The 15411-nt window shown below is 36.9% G+C and overlaps 1 protein-coding gene across 20 annotated transcripts in view; it reads right to left on the minus strand.

The window, feature by feature from the left end:
* ANK2 (ankyrin 2) overlaps positions 1–15411 on the minus strand; it is a 673244-nt gene that overhangs the window by 84432 nt on the left and 573401 nt on the right. For 15 of the 20 annotated variants that reach the window (XM_081303463.1, XM_081303451.1, XM_081303454.1 and 12 more), the window contains 7 exons: positions 15242–15340; positions 14627–14725; positions 11208–11405; positions 7099–7197; positions 6282–6380; positions 2183–2281; positions 1152–1250 (listed from right to left, as the gene is read on the minus strand). In XM_081303463.1, coding sequence (XP_081159589.1) covers positions 1152–1250; positions 2183–2281; positions 6282–6380; positions 7099–7197; positions 11208–11405; positions 14627–14725; positions 15242–15340 — 792 coding nt within the window. The remainder of the gene's footprint in view (positions 1–1151; positions 1251–2182; positions 2282–6281; positions 6381–7098; positions 7198–11207; positions 11406–14626; positions 14726–15241; positions 15341–15411) is intronic. The other 5 variants (XM_081303449.1, XM_081303446.1, XM_081303460.1 and 2 more) reach the window with 1 other exon arrangement.

The raw sequence follows: 15411 nt of genomic DNA on the forward strand, positions 1-15411 counted from the left end.
GGTGTACTGGCTAAAGGCTTTAAGATTCTGCTGGAGAAAATGAGCAGTCCTATTCTCTCCCATCTAAATTCAGTCTGTATCTTGCAGTTCATTAATAAATCATACTCCACTCTATTTAAAACTGCATGTTAAACCAACTTATTCCATCTACTTCAGTGGATGTCAATAGGGACTTTCCATCACCCTGGAAAGCAAAATTCCTTTCTTTTTCCTCCCATCTATCAAAAGAACCAAGTGTTCCAAAACTCTTTTTGCATCATTTACTAGAACCTTCTTCAGAATCCTTTATTTGTTGATTTATGGTTTTACTGTCTCTACATCTAATGTTTTACTGTTGTTCTAATTTTCTATTTTACAAAGATAAATTGAAAAGTTATTGTTCTTAGAGTTTGTGCTGAAGTGAAAAAGCTAATACGCAAATAAATGCAAATATAATAGCATTTCCACTTTCTGCCAGGAGCCCCCTCTGAGGGTGCCTCCTTTAGGCTTCGCTCCAGCTGAACTGTACAAGAGCACTGGGACTCATGATTGTCGGGTGTTCACTCTTCCAGAGTTTCTCTGGCAAAGGCCAGTAATCATCACTGTTTGCTAAAGAAATCAGTTATTGTGATAAAAGGGTGGAAATTTAAAAATCTACTAAGAACATGGAATTTTCTTTTTGAATAAAATAATCAGAAATAAGAAGAAAAGTCAGGATCAATTGTTCTCACTGACAGTGCATTTGACTCCGCCAGGGCCAGGAGCACAATGGACAGGAGGGTCAGGGTCTGTCCATGGGCAACCTGACTTCCTGTGCTTGCTTCAAGAAGTTTGCTTCAGAGTGTGCTGCCACTCTGCCAGCAGTAGGTGTCACACACAACTCAAGGAAAAGGGCAGAGGCACCAGGAAAAACAAAACAAAAAAAAGTTAAAGAAGATACTAAACATTATAAAACTATATTCACACACATTGCGTGGAATTACATTGAGTAAAAGAAGCCAAAAGTCCCGTGTCCCTTGTGTAAAGCATTTGCATCTGCATGCTTCTGTGTATGTTCTGCAATGCATTCAACCAAAGTTCAACTCTAAAAGCTTCAAACTGCATGAGTGGAAAAGTATGTGGCTGGAAAACCAAGAAGACAGGGCAGAAGCCCATCTGTCACTTGTACTCACTGTGGTGGTGGTGGTGACCTCCTCGGTCACAACCTTCAGGGTGTCGACCACGGAGATGTAGCCCAGACGCTTAGCAATCGCCAAGGCAGTGTTACCATTCTGAAGAGAGAGTGAAAGAGGGGAAGAGTGAGAAATGAGAGGGAGGACTGAGATGTGAGCCAATGAGATCACCCGCAGCTCTGCATGAGCCAGCATTTCCTTCCAAAACAAGGCACAGCTTAGGAAAATCACTAGTTTTTACCATTACATCTAAATCTGTCTTTGTAACTTCTTTAGACTATAGCCCAGGTCACCATGGTAACACAACAACTTTGCATCTGCCTGCTCTTTTTAATAAGAAGCACTTGGTGTTTTAACCCTGAGGTTGTCAAATGCCTTCTACAAAACGGGACTGGGCTTAGGAAAGTACCTCTTGGATGGAAGACAATGCCTTCCAGAATTATTAGGGAGCACCAGGTACACTTGCTCCTCACTGAGGTCAGGCCATCTGGTGCAGGTAAGATGTTACCATAGGGAACACAGTAACGTATTCAAGCTACAGCTGTAGGGGAGCTTACTATGCAGCAAAGTAACAGAAGCAAGCAATTCAGGCTGCATGGAGACCAACTCCTGGGATCCCGGTTTGTTTAATTGCTCCACTTAGTTTACATTTCAATGCTCCACATCCCAATGAGCTTTGTCTAAGCCAGCAGCCCAGAAACTGAGCTCCCTTAAGAAGGCAGAGAGGGAGGGGATGATTTGCTCACACATCTGAGAGCCAGCTGTAAGCAGAGTCCTTCCAGCAGCCCAAGAGGAGGGCCCCACTCTCCAGAGAGTCAACTGAGTCTGGCCAAACTAGTTTCCCTCCTGGGACCAGCACTCCCAGGAAGTCACACTGATTTCTGGGAAAGGTTTTCTAGCAATCTGGGACTTTCCACAGTCCGGGAGCTCATTTAGGGAGGATATATCAGATCTTAGATCGGACAAGAGGACAGCAGGACATGAGGGTAGGGAGAAGAAAGCTTGGGGAGAGACAGTGGTGCCTGTCTTACCGCAGTGGTGGCGTTGGGCTTGGCTCCATGCTGTAGCAGGACATTGATGATGTGCGTGTGACCCTGCTGGGCAGCCTGGTGCAAAGGTGTGTAGCCATTCTGTGGACAATGATGGCATCCATTTGCAGAGGAAGAAGAAAAGTAGGTTAGCCTTCATTTTTATTTACAACAAAACTATTAGGACACTTTGTTTATTTGGAGCCAATATTCCCAGCAACCTATTTCTCAGCAGCAAACCCTCCCTCACACCTTATGGTCTGCCGAACAAAGAGAAGAGACCGGCTTATGAAACACAAGATAAACAGACTCCAAATTATAACTATTATTACATTTTAACCAATTAGCATTAAAAATGGGTGGGGAGGAGATTTAAAATAGGAAAGGGCATTGTCTCCATGATCTCTCCCCTAGGCAATAGGAAAGTAAACTTGTTTTTAAACCAAGGCAGCAAAGGGTCACACAAACCCTGTTTGCTTGTGACTTCCCTGCCAGAGAACCTTTGGGTTAACATTTGAGATTCTATATCAATAAAAGTAAATTCAAGTCTCCTATTCATTTTAGTGTACAGCTTTGGATGTGCTAGAGAACACATGTTCTTGGAGGTAATAACACTTCATTGGAAGGTGAGTGAACCACCCTCCTACCCTCACCCCCCAAAAAGTCTTTGAAAATTAGGTTTATAATATTCAGGTCTAAACTTTCACACAGATGAAAACTCTGTAATCTAGGATTTGTGAGGAATTGCTGTTAAGTTTGGTTTGAGGCCAGTCTTGCTCAGAACTGTAGTGGGTGGTTAAGTAGTACAGGTTAGTTACTTATTCATATTAATTTTAAAAGCTGCACTAGAATCTCAGGAAATACAACAGTAATAGCTATCATTTATTGAGCATTCATTTTGTGCCAGATACAGGACCTTAAAGTTTTGTCTCATTATCACTCTGAAATGAGGGTGCTTGGGACACAGTAGGCATTTCATAAATAATGGTGGATTAAGTGAGTGATGAACAAATGACTGAATAAGTAAATGTTTCTACTCATTTCAAAGATAATGAAACTGAAAATAACAGTTCAGTAATTTTTCTAGTCATTCCAGGTTTAGATCCTACATGGCAGACAATGACAAGCAGTGGTTATCAGAACTGCTTTTTAAGTCTACTTGCTTCATCACTGACAAATTTTTACCTATGTACTTCTGATGCACTTGTGCTGGACTAGAAGTGCTGAGAGGCCCATTCATATCCTAAGCTTGTAGGAGTACATACATCCCTTTTATCCAGTGTCACTGTGACCTCATGATCAACATGCATCTCTGCTTATCCTGAAAATACGAAGTGCTTATTTATATACATGGGTGTCACGTGATTCCTTCTATACATTCACCATGGCCTTTCTGTCCACAGGAACGTTCATATGTGTGAGAGTCTTGCTGGCTGAGTGTCTTAAGCCTAGCACAGCCGTGTTAGATAGAAGTCTTGAGCCTGCTTTATAGCCCTACAATGGAATAATCCTGGGGAATCTGGAAATATAAACCAATTACAGGAACTTTAAGAAACCTATAGTTATTGCATGGACCCTGCTCCCAAATGAGCTAATCCATAGATATTTCAGGAGCATTAAGCAAATGATATTTCTTTTCCTAAAAATTCTTCCTTTCCATTGTGTTTACAATGTTCTACCCAACAAATTGAGTTTATCCCTTCAGTATCACCCAAATTAATTCATTTGACAAGCATTTACTAACCAAACACTATGTACCAAATAATGGAGGATATAAATTAACATTATGTATAATGAATTAACATATTAGAATAATATAAATTAATATATATTATCTGTACATATGTAAATAATGCCAAACTGAGATTAATAATTATGAAATAACAATCTTGCTTTAGTAATTCATAGTATATGGAGCCCTCAATGGACATTATGACTGGGAAAATGTCTCTCAGGCCTGATTTAAACCAATCTTTATCTAAAGCTTCTGCTGAGTTAGGCCATTTGCCAGGAAAGTTGCAGCAATTTAGAAATATTTACAAGAATATTAGGTTGAAGATTAATACACTCTCATAGGCTATTTCTGGCTAGTTGCTCTAGACATACCCCCTAATTAGCAAATCTCCAAACCTCTCCAAATACCAATTTTCTCATTTGTAAAATAAATATGGCCAAGACATCAAGTTTGATGAAGGATCAAATAAGTTGTCCGTTAATTACTTCTTAGTTACAAATTTATATGAAAATGCTAGCAAACATTGTTTTGTTTTGCATTTTTGCTTTTTTAAAGAACTCTATAATCTTTGCAATATATTTTATGAAGAAAATATTCTTTAGTATGCTGTAGTTCTAAACCTTCTTCCCAAGTTAACTAACCAAGTTTGGTTTGCCTTAAGCCAATGTGATAGGGCTTCTAATTCTAATTTTAAGCAACTAATACTTCCATAAAAGCAAGTGTAATTTTGTAAGTCTTTTATACAAAGTTATGAATAGTTGGGGAATAAAAGCAATACATATTTTTGCTCTTTCAAAGAGCAAATAAAACAATTCTTTAGAAACTATGGTTACACATGAAATGTCAGAAAGAAAATGTAATTTCCTCTTCAGAGAGATCATTCTATATGAAAAAATTCTGAAGGGTTTATTAAAAGATTTACTTTGAGGTATATATCTATCTAAATACCTGATGTATATGGTTCCAAAGCAACAGTGAAAATTTCATAGTCCACCTTTAAAAATTAAATGTTAAGATGAGATTTTTCTCTTAATCTAAAGTCCATTTGATGTAGATCTAATTCCAGGGAGGCACAGATATTGTCTAGACAATATAATGATTGTTTTTAAAGTCAGAACCACCTCAACAACCAAACACATAACAAAAAGTATGTTAAATATTTTCAAGCCCTGCCATCATTTCATTGAATTGTTGCATTTGTACATTTCTGGGAAATATCTTCATTTCAACAAAAATGTCTTTCCTGGAATGCTTAAATGTGAACTAGCTCAGCAAAAATGATCTAGGAGCTAATGTCTAAAAACTCATATGAGAGCTTTTAAATAAGTTTCAAAGTCAAATTTCATGAAATCTCAAGAATTGGTCAGGAAATAGACTGCAACTATTCTTGCTAGTTTCAACTATTCAAACCTAAGACTACAGGTTTGAATCTCAAATGTTACAGAACTCTTTATAGTTTACAAAATTAAATTTGTTTAAAATTAGCTATAATATGCTTATGTACAGACATGATTTTGTTTCTGCTTCTGAGAGGATATGAAAAGAAACACTGACTTACAAAATTTTTATGTATTTCTAATTAGTAGCATCTTGAATGATGGCTTTGAAAACTTCTAAATGTGCTCACAGTAATTTACTTGAGCTGCAATTAGGAATTTCTGATATGTGAACTTACAACAACATCATGCAGATATTCCTTTGGACCAAAGGACCTGGAGATACAAGTTACATTATGCATAACAGCAGTGCTTATATCGTGGATTTCTCTACAACTTCAATCAAGTTGAGTGAACTGAATTGTGGGGTGATGTTCTGACCTTGCTTTGTTACATAGGAGCATTCAAATTCCTCTGGGGAAAGCTGTTGGTTCAAGTCAGCTCTGTATTATCCTTGAGAACTTGCAGCTCAGGGCTTAACACATTATTGTCCTACTGAGCATGACCCCACAATGTTCCCAAAATGACAGAGTTTATTAAAAATGAAAGGCGTGCAATCTAGGTTGCCTGGCTTCCCTTCTTCATGAGTGGACAAGGAGCTAAGGGTAAGGGGGCCAAGGCTCTGAAAATCTGCCTGAACATCAGGGTGTCCTAGCAGGCATCTGTTGTGTCCTGCAGTAAATTGTTAAAGCAGCGTCAGCTACTTTAACTTTGTAATAGAAGCAGTTCTGAAGCTAACCCACATGGCTGTCAAAGGTTATTAGAATGAAAAGTCTCAAACAAATACAAAACTACATACTCTTCAAAATCACTTTAAGAAAACTAAAAAGGAAAAGAAAAAAAACATATTTGTAGCTATGGTAGCTAGTGAAATATCTAGATGGCAGAACCCTTTTGCTTATAGAAAAGGAAAATGTGTACAATAATTTACCTTGGTTTTTGCATTAACATTTGCTCCCTGCTTCAGGAGAAAGTTGACCATTTTCACATTTCCATAGTGACAGGCCACAATTAAAGGAGTGTAACCAAGCTGTGAATAAGAAATAAATCATAAAGTAGAAGCATTAATACTCTAGTGGTTAATCCTCAAAAGGAGAGGAACTGGGTAGAATTTCAGTTATTATAGGATGGGTTGAAACTCAGTTTGATTATATAAATATTATTTAGCAGATTATATATGTATCCTGTGGGTGCCAATATGGTTATGAGCACACCCCTGAGCACAGGAAACTTTATATCAGCAAGGCAGATCAGACTTGTGTGATTTAATTTGAAAAGAAGCTAAGAGAGATGCACAAAATGATATCATCTAAAAACAGAAATGAAAGGGTGACTTTGATAGGACATTCAGGAGGAGACCCAGGGAAGGTGAAGCTAAGATAAGCTTAAAGAAAGAGCAAGAATTCAGTGGTTTGAATAGGGAAATGCATTTCAAGGACATGGAGGTGAGCAAGCACAGGAGGAAAATAGTGAGCCATTTGGACAAGCTAAGGCAACAAGGGAGAAGGTGGACTTAAGCCTGCAAAACTAGAGTCTTCTTATGAAGGGTCCGTCCAGATACCATGCTATCCATTTGTATTTGATTTCTTCAAAAACCAGGAACCACTATAGATCTGTTCTGAAGGTTTATACTTTAGAATGGACTTATGAGGAGTAAGGCAGGGGCTGGACAGGGGCTGGACTGTTGAGGATTACTGGAAATCATTCACGTCAGAACAGGTTGCAAGATGTATAGTGATTAATTTCACCTTTGTATGAGCATCCTGGTCAGCCCCATGCTTGGTGAGAATTTCAGCAACATTTACTTTGTCTTCTTGAGCTGCAAGGTGTAAGGAGGTGAGTCCACTCTATGGAGAGAATGGAATGAAAGAAGTATATTTGAAGAGGAAAATGTATTGCAACATTTATATCAATGTCTTGAAAAAACCCCTGGAAGATGCATAGCTTCTTCCCAGAAACTGCAGTGTTTAATATCTAAGACAAACACTTTAAGTTAATATAATTTTTCATTCAAGACTTATTGTCTAAGCTAATCAACACCTCCAGCAAATTATACTTTTTCTTTTCTTTTTTTATAATTTTTTTTTTGGTTGTCAATGGACCATTTGTTTGTTTGTTTGTTTGTTTATTTATTTATTTATTTATTTATGGGGCTGAGAATTGAACCCACCCAGTGCCTCACAAATGCTAGGCAAATGATCTACCACTTAACCACAACCCCAGCCCCACATATTCTATTTTCTATACTGGGGGTTTATGATGTAAGACTTTAAAATAACTTACCTTAAAAGTCTCCAAACAATATTCATTCCAAACCCGACTGCTCCTGCTGAATCTATTTATTTACTTAAATAATTGATCAACCAAATACTACTGCTGTTATATATCCATAGCAATGTGATAATTTACCTTGGTTTCACCAATAAAATATCATATATTCACCAATAAAATATCATATCAATGTTTAAAAAATGTACAGGATAATAGGAAATGATTTCAGAGTAATTTTCCCAGCACCCAAAGAGAGTATAATGGTGTGTGTGTGTGTGTGTGTGTGTGTGTGTGTGTGTATGTGTGTGTGTGTCTGGAGTTCCTCTTGACACTAAATTTAAAAATGTAACTATAATTTGCACAGCAACATAAATGGTTCAGTTTTATGTAAAAATATTTGACATGTATTAATCAAAGAAATTATTTTGTTTATTTGAAGATGAGGTTAAAAAAATAGTTATAAATTGATCAAAAAATGAAGGCATGAAGAAAGGAGAGGAAGAAGTGATTTGTTCAATCAATGCTGTGCAACCATCGAGCATCTCGCAGTATACAAGCAGCTTCCATTCAGCAAAGTTGAGATCAAAAGAATATCTTTAAAAGTTAAGTCATTTGTATTGATAGGTGTTTTTTATTAGTTCCTTTCCTACATAATGAATTATTTTGGGCACTTGAATATAGCCATGAACAAAAGCTCCCCTTTACAGAACTTACATTCTAGCTTATAGCATATTCATACCAAATGTTTCTCTCCTCCAGCTATTCCTCCAAGACCTTGTATATTCATCCTCTTTCTCCATATCCTACAGCTGTACACTGAGTAGCTACCTGTGTGCTCTCTCACCCTCAATTCACATTCAGCTGAAGATAGATGGTCCTTTTGACTATCACCTTGCAGGCCTCTTCATGAGCCAAGAAGGCTAAGCTGTACTCTTGAAAACCCATGATCTCTTGTGCTGTGATTGTGTACAATGAATCAAAATGCATTCTGCTGTCATATATACCTAATTAAAATAAATAAAATTTTTAAAAAAGAATTGATAAAAAATAAAATAAATTCCAATGCTTAACTAAACTAAAAAGAAAAAAAAGAAAACCCATGATCTACAGCCAAGGTGCTATTCTAGAAATCAATAAGTGCTCTGATCTTAAAAAAAAATATATCAGTAATACCTACAAAGAGAAAAACATTCTACAAGTGGAGAGAAGGTGTTTTTTATTTCAGGATCTGGGATTTTTAATCCTTAGAACCATGGCTGAGCTCAGCTTTGAGGTGAATAAAACATCAGGTAAGATAGAAGACATCCTCTTGCACTAAAATCTCATCACATCTAAACAAATATTATTTAATCCTAAAGTGTAAGAAATCTGAATATTAAAACAAAATACCAGGTTCTTCCTTACTTTGATTTCTCTACCTCAAAACAGCAAATAGAAGATTATTTCTTTTTACAGAGATAGTAGGTCTGTCTCAATATTGACACAGAAAGATGAATATAAATCTGGAGCCGAACATCAGTGATCTGTACTAGGCACTCTTTGATCAAAATTCAAACTATCTTTATTTTAGATACTTAGATTTTATGGATTGATCCTTAAAATTATTACAGATAGGCATAGATAATTCATTTTTTAAAATTACTGCCTATGTTTTATAATAAAAAGTATATTTTGAAATGACAAAAGCAGCTTTTGATTAGATTTTTCTGGAATTTTTTGCAATAGATTCCCAGGAATACATACTAAAACAAATGTGGATATCACTCCTATTCACTAGGTCAGACTAAATCTACCAAGTATCTATTGGAAATGAGCAATAAAAATTCTGTTCTGACATCTCTAAAAAGAAATTATAGAAGTGATCATTAAATAAAGTGATCATCAATTAGCTCGAAGACATTTTTAGTGACATGTCAAATATCTGTAATGTTTTCTACTCTATTTGCAGAATGAATTTTGTACAAGATTACAAACTAACAACCAGTATGAAATCTTCTGTGGTTTATGATAAACATGCATATCCAAATCAAATTATAGAAACCTTCCTAACAAATCAAAAAAACCATAAGATGTTGATGGGGTTCTTTTTTTAAAAAAAAAAAAGTCAGGTATTGCCTAAATATACTTAGTGGACCTATAAGTGTTTTATTATTATATGGTGATTGGTTAAGGAATATATTATCATTTCCATATTACAGTTCTTACTGAGAAATAATCATTTGGAGGGGATGAGAGTATTGATTGTAGATGGTCTCAAAATCAATGGGAAAATTTGTTGTTGGTTTTGCTTCTTATCTGAAGTATTTTTATAATTGCATTATCTTACTACAATACCAACTAAAAGGCAAGGTTATACTTCTTACACAGAGAGTTTATATATTATATTATCATTCCAATATATTGAAACATCATGTGTAGGAAAATTTTACTTTAGTTATAAATACATCATGGCTTTATCCTTCTTTCCCTCCTCCTCCTCCTCCTTCTCCTCCTCCTCCTTCTCTCCCTCCTCCTCTTCCTCCTCTTCCTCCTCCTCCTCTTCCTCCTCCTCCTCCTCCTTCTTCTTCTTCTTTTGGTACTGAGGTTGAACCACTGAGCCAGCCCTTTATTATATTTTCTTAGATTGCTGAGTGGCTTAGAGCCTAAATAAATTATTGAAGCTGGCTTTGAACTTGTGATATTCCTGACTCAGCCTCCCAAGCTGCTGGGATTACAGTTATGCACCACCACACCCAGCATGGCTTTATCTTTAGAACATCACTCAAATACAACACTGAAATCATTTTTATAAAGATAATATAGTTATTTTGTGATTCAAAATTGAATATTTCTTTTTCATTGCTGAGAGTGTAACTCAAAAATACTCATTCTATCTTAGCTGGGGGACTGCTAAAACTCTCCCAAAGGAGAGTTTTGAAAGAATACCATACATTTGAAAGAATACCATCAAGGCAGACATAGGGAACTGATTTCAGATACATATTTATCATTATTGTAAATTAAAAATAACAATGAATTTCCCACCACCACCACTACCACCACCCCAGAGGTGACTGGCATTTGTGCTGAAAGATAACCTCAATGGTAGATGTGGGCTGGCCAGCTTACATGCAATTATTTGAGCCAAATTCCAAATGGAACCACCATCTCTCTCCATTCCTCCCTAACAGCTCCTCTTTTCTAAGATTTGGAATTAGAACCAGCACCAACTAGAGTAACTTGGGCTAACTCTTTGAACTACAGTAATATGAACTCTGGGGAGCTATGGCATAGCCTATTCAGGCACTACACAGAGAAGTTGAGGAAGCAGATCTATAGGAAGAGGTGAATAAAACTGACTTTCAGAGAAAATTAAAGGTGCAAAATGCAGTCACACAAGCAGAGAATCTGAGACCAACTGCTTTGTTTCTCATGGCTTTCTAGTTCCTCATAAAGCTTGTCTCCCTTGTGTCCTTGGGGTCTGTAATATATCTTTTTTTCCTTTTGATACATTCCCCTTTTTGTTCCAAGTTATCTTTGATTGGTTTTTGTTTACAGCCATCCAAGCATCTCTTGATTGATGCAAGAAGAGACAAGATCAGAATACCTTGGTTGACATGTGGATATTGGCTCCCTTATCAAGAAGCAAGGTGACCATATCCGTGTGCCCCTCCTGTGAGGCCAGATGGAGTGGAGTTACTCCTTGCTTTGTCACAATGTTAGTCTCTGCTCCATAGTTGAGGAGTGTGGAAGCTATCTGCATCTGATTCTTCTTTGCAGCAATATGTAAAGGGGTGTAGCCATTCTAAAACAAAAACATATATATGTATATATATATATATATATAGTAAGCTTAATCATTGACCTTATAGGTATCTCTGAAGGAAATAAGAATCTGTAATCAACAAAAAAGTTAAAAGTGAGCTGACAGTTAATCCAAACTCTAAACCCACCACAAGTTTCCATCCAACCACAACCAATATTTGCAACCAAAGTAAAAAAGTGCCACATTACACTATAATACACATTCAGACACAAAAATCCTAAAGCTAAACATCTTCCCCTTATTATATTGATTCTCTCCTGAACAGTAGAGAAAATAAGTCAACACCTTTTCTACATGACTGTCTTTTAAGTACCTGAGGTGAATTTCTTTCTTTCTTTTATGGTATAGGGATTGAATTCAGGGATGCTTAACCACTGAACCATGTCCCCAGCCCTTTTTATATTTTTCTTAGAGACAGGGTCTCACTAAGTTGCTTAGGGCCTTGCTCAGTTGCTGAGGCTGCCTTTGAACTTGCTATCCTCCTGCCTCAGCCTCTGGAACTCCTGGGATTACAGGCATGCACCACCACACCTGGCCCTAGGGTGCATTTCATATCTCCTATTAGATTCTCTTTTCCAGCTAAACTTCCTATTCCTTCACTATTCCTGATAGAAGACATCCTTTTGAGACCTCTCTCCACCAAGGATGAACTGTCTGGAGCTGACTAGAGTTTGTCAAAGTTGCTCTTGAGTCAAGTTAGCCGGAAGTGAATGCTACCCTTCAGACATAGTCTTAATCATACAGAATAAAATGGGATTGTTTCTGATCTCCTACTAACATGTTTCTGATTGGATTGTACCTCTTGCACATTCAGCAAGTGTACCAAACAGATGCCAGGCAGAATGAAGGGACACAGAGGTGCACATGGCATGTTCTGTGCCTCTAAGAGGTTGAATTCTAATGGAAAAAAGATATTAACCAACAAAATAGGCTTATATTAATCCTGGGGTCACTTTAAATCCAGTATCTCCCCTTCTTCTCCTTCTGCCTCAAAAGTACAAACATGAGGCTATTTGCTTAATGCGGGAGTTTGTGGATTGAAGAACCAAATACTAATCCTCATACTTAGTCAAAAGAAAATAAAAAGCAAAATCACTGGAACAAGTGCATTTCTGGAACATGTATTGTTTTCTTCCCTTATCATTATCAAACTTGGTAAAATTTTCCATGAAAAAAAAATGTGTGATAAAGATGAAAATCAGTGGTTTTGCCATTAACTGTGACATACTGAAGGAACAGGTGGCATACTGATGGAGTGCTCCTTGTGAGACTACCTTAAGAGGTATTTTTAGGATATGGTATTTCCTCAAATATGTACCAAAACATGAAAAGCAGATTTGAGAATTTAAATGTCTTTCTGTGCCATCATCAAATCTCAATCTTCAAACAGCCCTAATAGTATCTTCACTATTCCCATTTCCCAAGCAAAAACAAGCACCTTTTTTTTTAATAAATAATATTTCTTTTTCGGCTGCTGAAGGAAATCCAGACACTATCCTTGAAAATCTTTTCAGGTGCTGATCATAGGTCCCAGGTACCCCAGTTGATTCACAATATCACACTTGGCTCCAGGGGCTCGAGTGGATACCACACAGATTTTTTGTGGACCATATAAATTTAAGACATCTCCTTTTTGCTATAAAGAGCTTTTTCAATCCCAACTTCCCCCATTCCTGCAGCATAAACTCTACCGAGGTAGGAAAGTACCAGGGCATTTGTTAATGAGACTGATGTAGAAGAAGACAAAGATGTTTTAACAAAACAAGACATGAGATCATTGAAGACAGAGTTGATTTTGGCAATGTAAGAGGTCTGACTGTCTGATAGATACTCAACCTGAAGATCTGAAGAGTCCTCTACTCCAAAAAGAGTAAACATTTTCGGAACTAAGTAACTGAAACTCCTCTCACCCAATCCTACTTTACCCCCAGGGAAGGTACTGGATTCTAACAGAAAGAAAAAAGGAGTTTGTAGGATTAAGGGACTGTGCGTTAGGGGTAGGGGAAATTATAATGAAATCATGGAAAGATGTGTGTGTGTGTGTGTGTGTGTGTGTGTGTGTGTGTGTGTGTATAAAGTTATGTAAGTTGTAATAGTTTGTAGAGGGAACATTTATATACAAAATGTCTGGTATTTTGTAGAATATACTTATATACATAGTATTCCATTTTATTACTTATATATAATATGTACCATTTAAATAGACACAAGAGTACACACGTACATATTTGTAAAGTGACAGTGGAAGAAATCTTCCCCCAGTGCTTTGGGACACAATGGACCTCGTGGTGAAGAGTGACAGCTCTGTCAGTTAGCCTGAGGATAGCTCTAGCACCGACTATTTATGTGACTTTGGAAAAACCAAACTATTTAAATCTCACTTTCTTAGGTGTAGAATGGGTATCACTATAATATCAATTTAGGATTACTATGAAATTAAATGAGATCCTGAATGTAAAGGACTAGGTACAGTGTCACATACATACTAATTATTGTCTTATTATTTCTTCTAATGTGGCATGGATATTTTCCTACACAACAAATATTTTTTTTCTTTTAAAATGTTTGCTAAATAAACAAATGAAAGATATAATGATGGCTATATGTATTGTGTGACTTTCATGTATATTTTCATTCTATAACAAAGGACAACTCCAGTGGTGGAAATGCCTAGTCCATAGGTATTGGACTCAGCTGGAGCTGTTTTGGTAGTCTAGACTGTCATTGCTAGTCTAGGGACCGAAAAGGATCCACACTACAGTGAACGTGGTTGAATCATTTTAAGAGACCAAGAAAACAAGAGTTCTTCATACAGCACAATGAGGTCTCTGAAGGCATAGAAGTATAAAATGATGGTTGTATCATATTATGTTTTATAGGAAAGAAGGAAAAAATGTGTCATGCCTTTATCCTGTTTCATTTCTAAAAATTCAGATGTCAGTATTCAAAACTGACTCCTGGAAATAAGATTCATCTCTACTGGTTTATGGGCCCTTCGCTTTAATGTTTGCTGACTCTAACAGTTAAAAGGTTTTGTAGAAGCAACTGGTAGAAATAGAAGGGAAAAAATGTCTATAACAAACGCTACTATTATTAGCTAGTTGCAATGATACAATACCATGTGTTTAAAAAGCAATTCCCATGCGCTTTCAGATTACAGCTATGCCCTGTGTCTGTAAATCCTTTCCTGTAGTCCTCACCTTGGCAGTGGCATGAGGGGAAGCACCCTTCTCCAGTAACAGCAGCGCCACCTTCTGGTTGTCATAGTGAGCAGCAACATGGAGCGGGGTAAGGCCATTCTGAAAAGGGTGTGTTTAAGTGTCAGCGTTAAGAAATTAGCATTAGCTGCCCTGAAGCTACTAGGATGCATGGAAATTGATGTTGATTAAGTCTGTGTTAATTAATTAATATAGGCAATAGAAAAGAACCAAAATAAATAAACAAATACATAATAAATTTCAAATTAGACATATAACTAAAATTATAAAGGGCATCTCAATGGTCACAACAAATGAAGAACTCAAATGCTATGTAAGAAATGCCACATTGACATCACAGGGGTTCTTCTCAACATAGGGAAGTTGTGGGCCCTGTCGTGACGAGAACACACACTAGAGGCTCAGCTCAAAACATTTTCTGAATCTGTGTGTACGAGGAAAATCATGAACAGATAATCCACACCATGTACTTGGCATAGTTGCAGCAGTTGGAATCACATTCCTTTCTGAACACTGAGAAAAAATATCTCCACAGATCTCCAGATTTATCAACCCAAGAGATTTTCACAATTAAAACATACTACTGAAAACCTTTACCTTCCCTGCAGAATCTGCAGCAGCACGACGTTGCAAGAGAAGTTTTGCCACATCCAGGCTTCCATACTTGGCTGCTACGTGCAGGGGAGTAAAACCCTTCTGAAAATGTGAAGAAGAAATGCAAAATTTAATATTTATTTTTCTAACACCTATCAAGATCTTTATTTATT

This window comes from Spermophilus citellus (genome assembly GCF_964194105.1).
Source record: "Spermophilus citellus genome assembly, chromosome: 8".
NCBI lineage: Eukaryota > Metazoa > Chordata > Mammalia > Rodentia > Sciuridae > Spermophilus > Spermophilus citellus.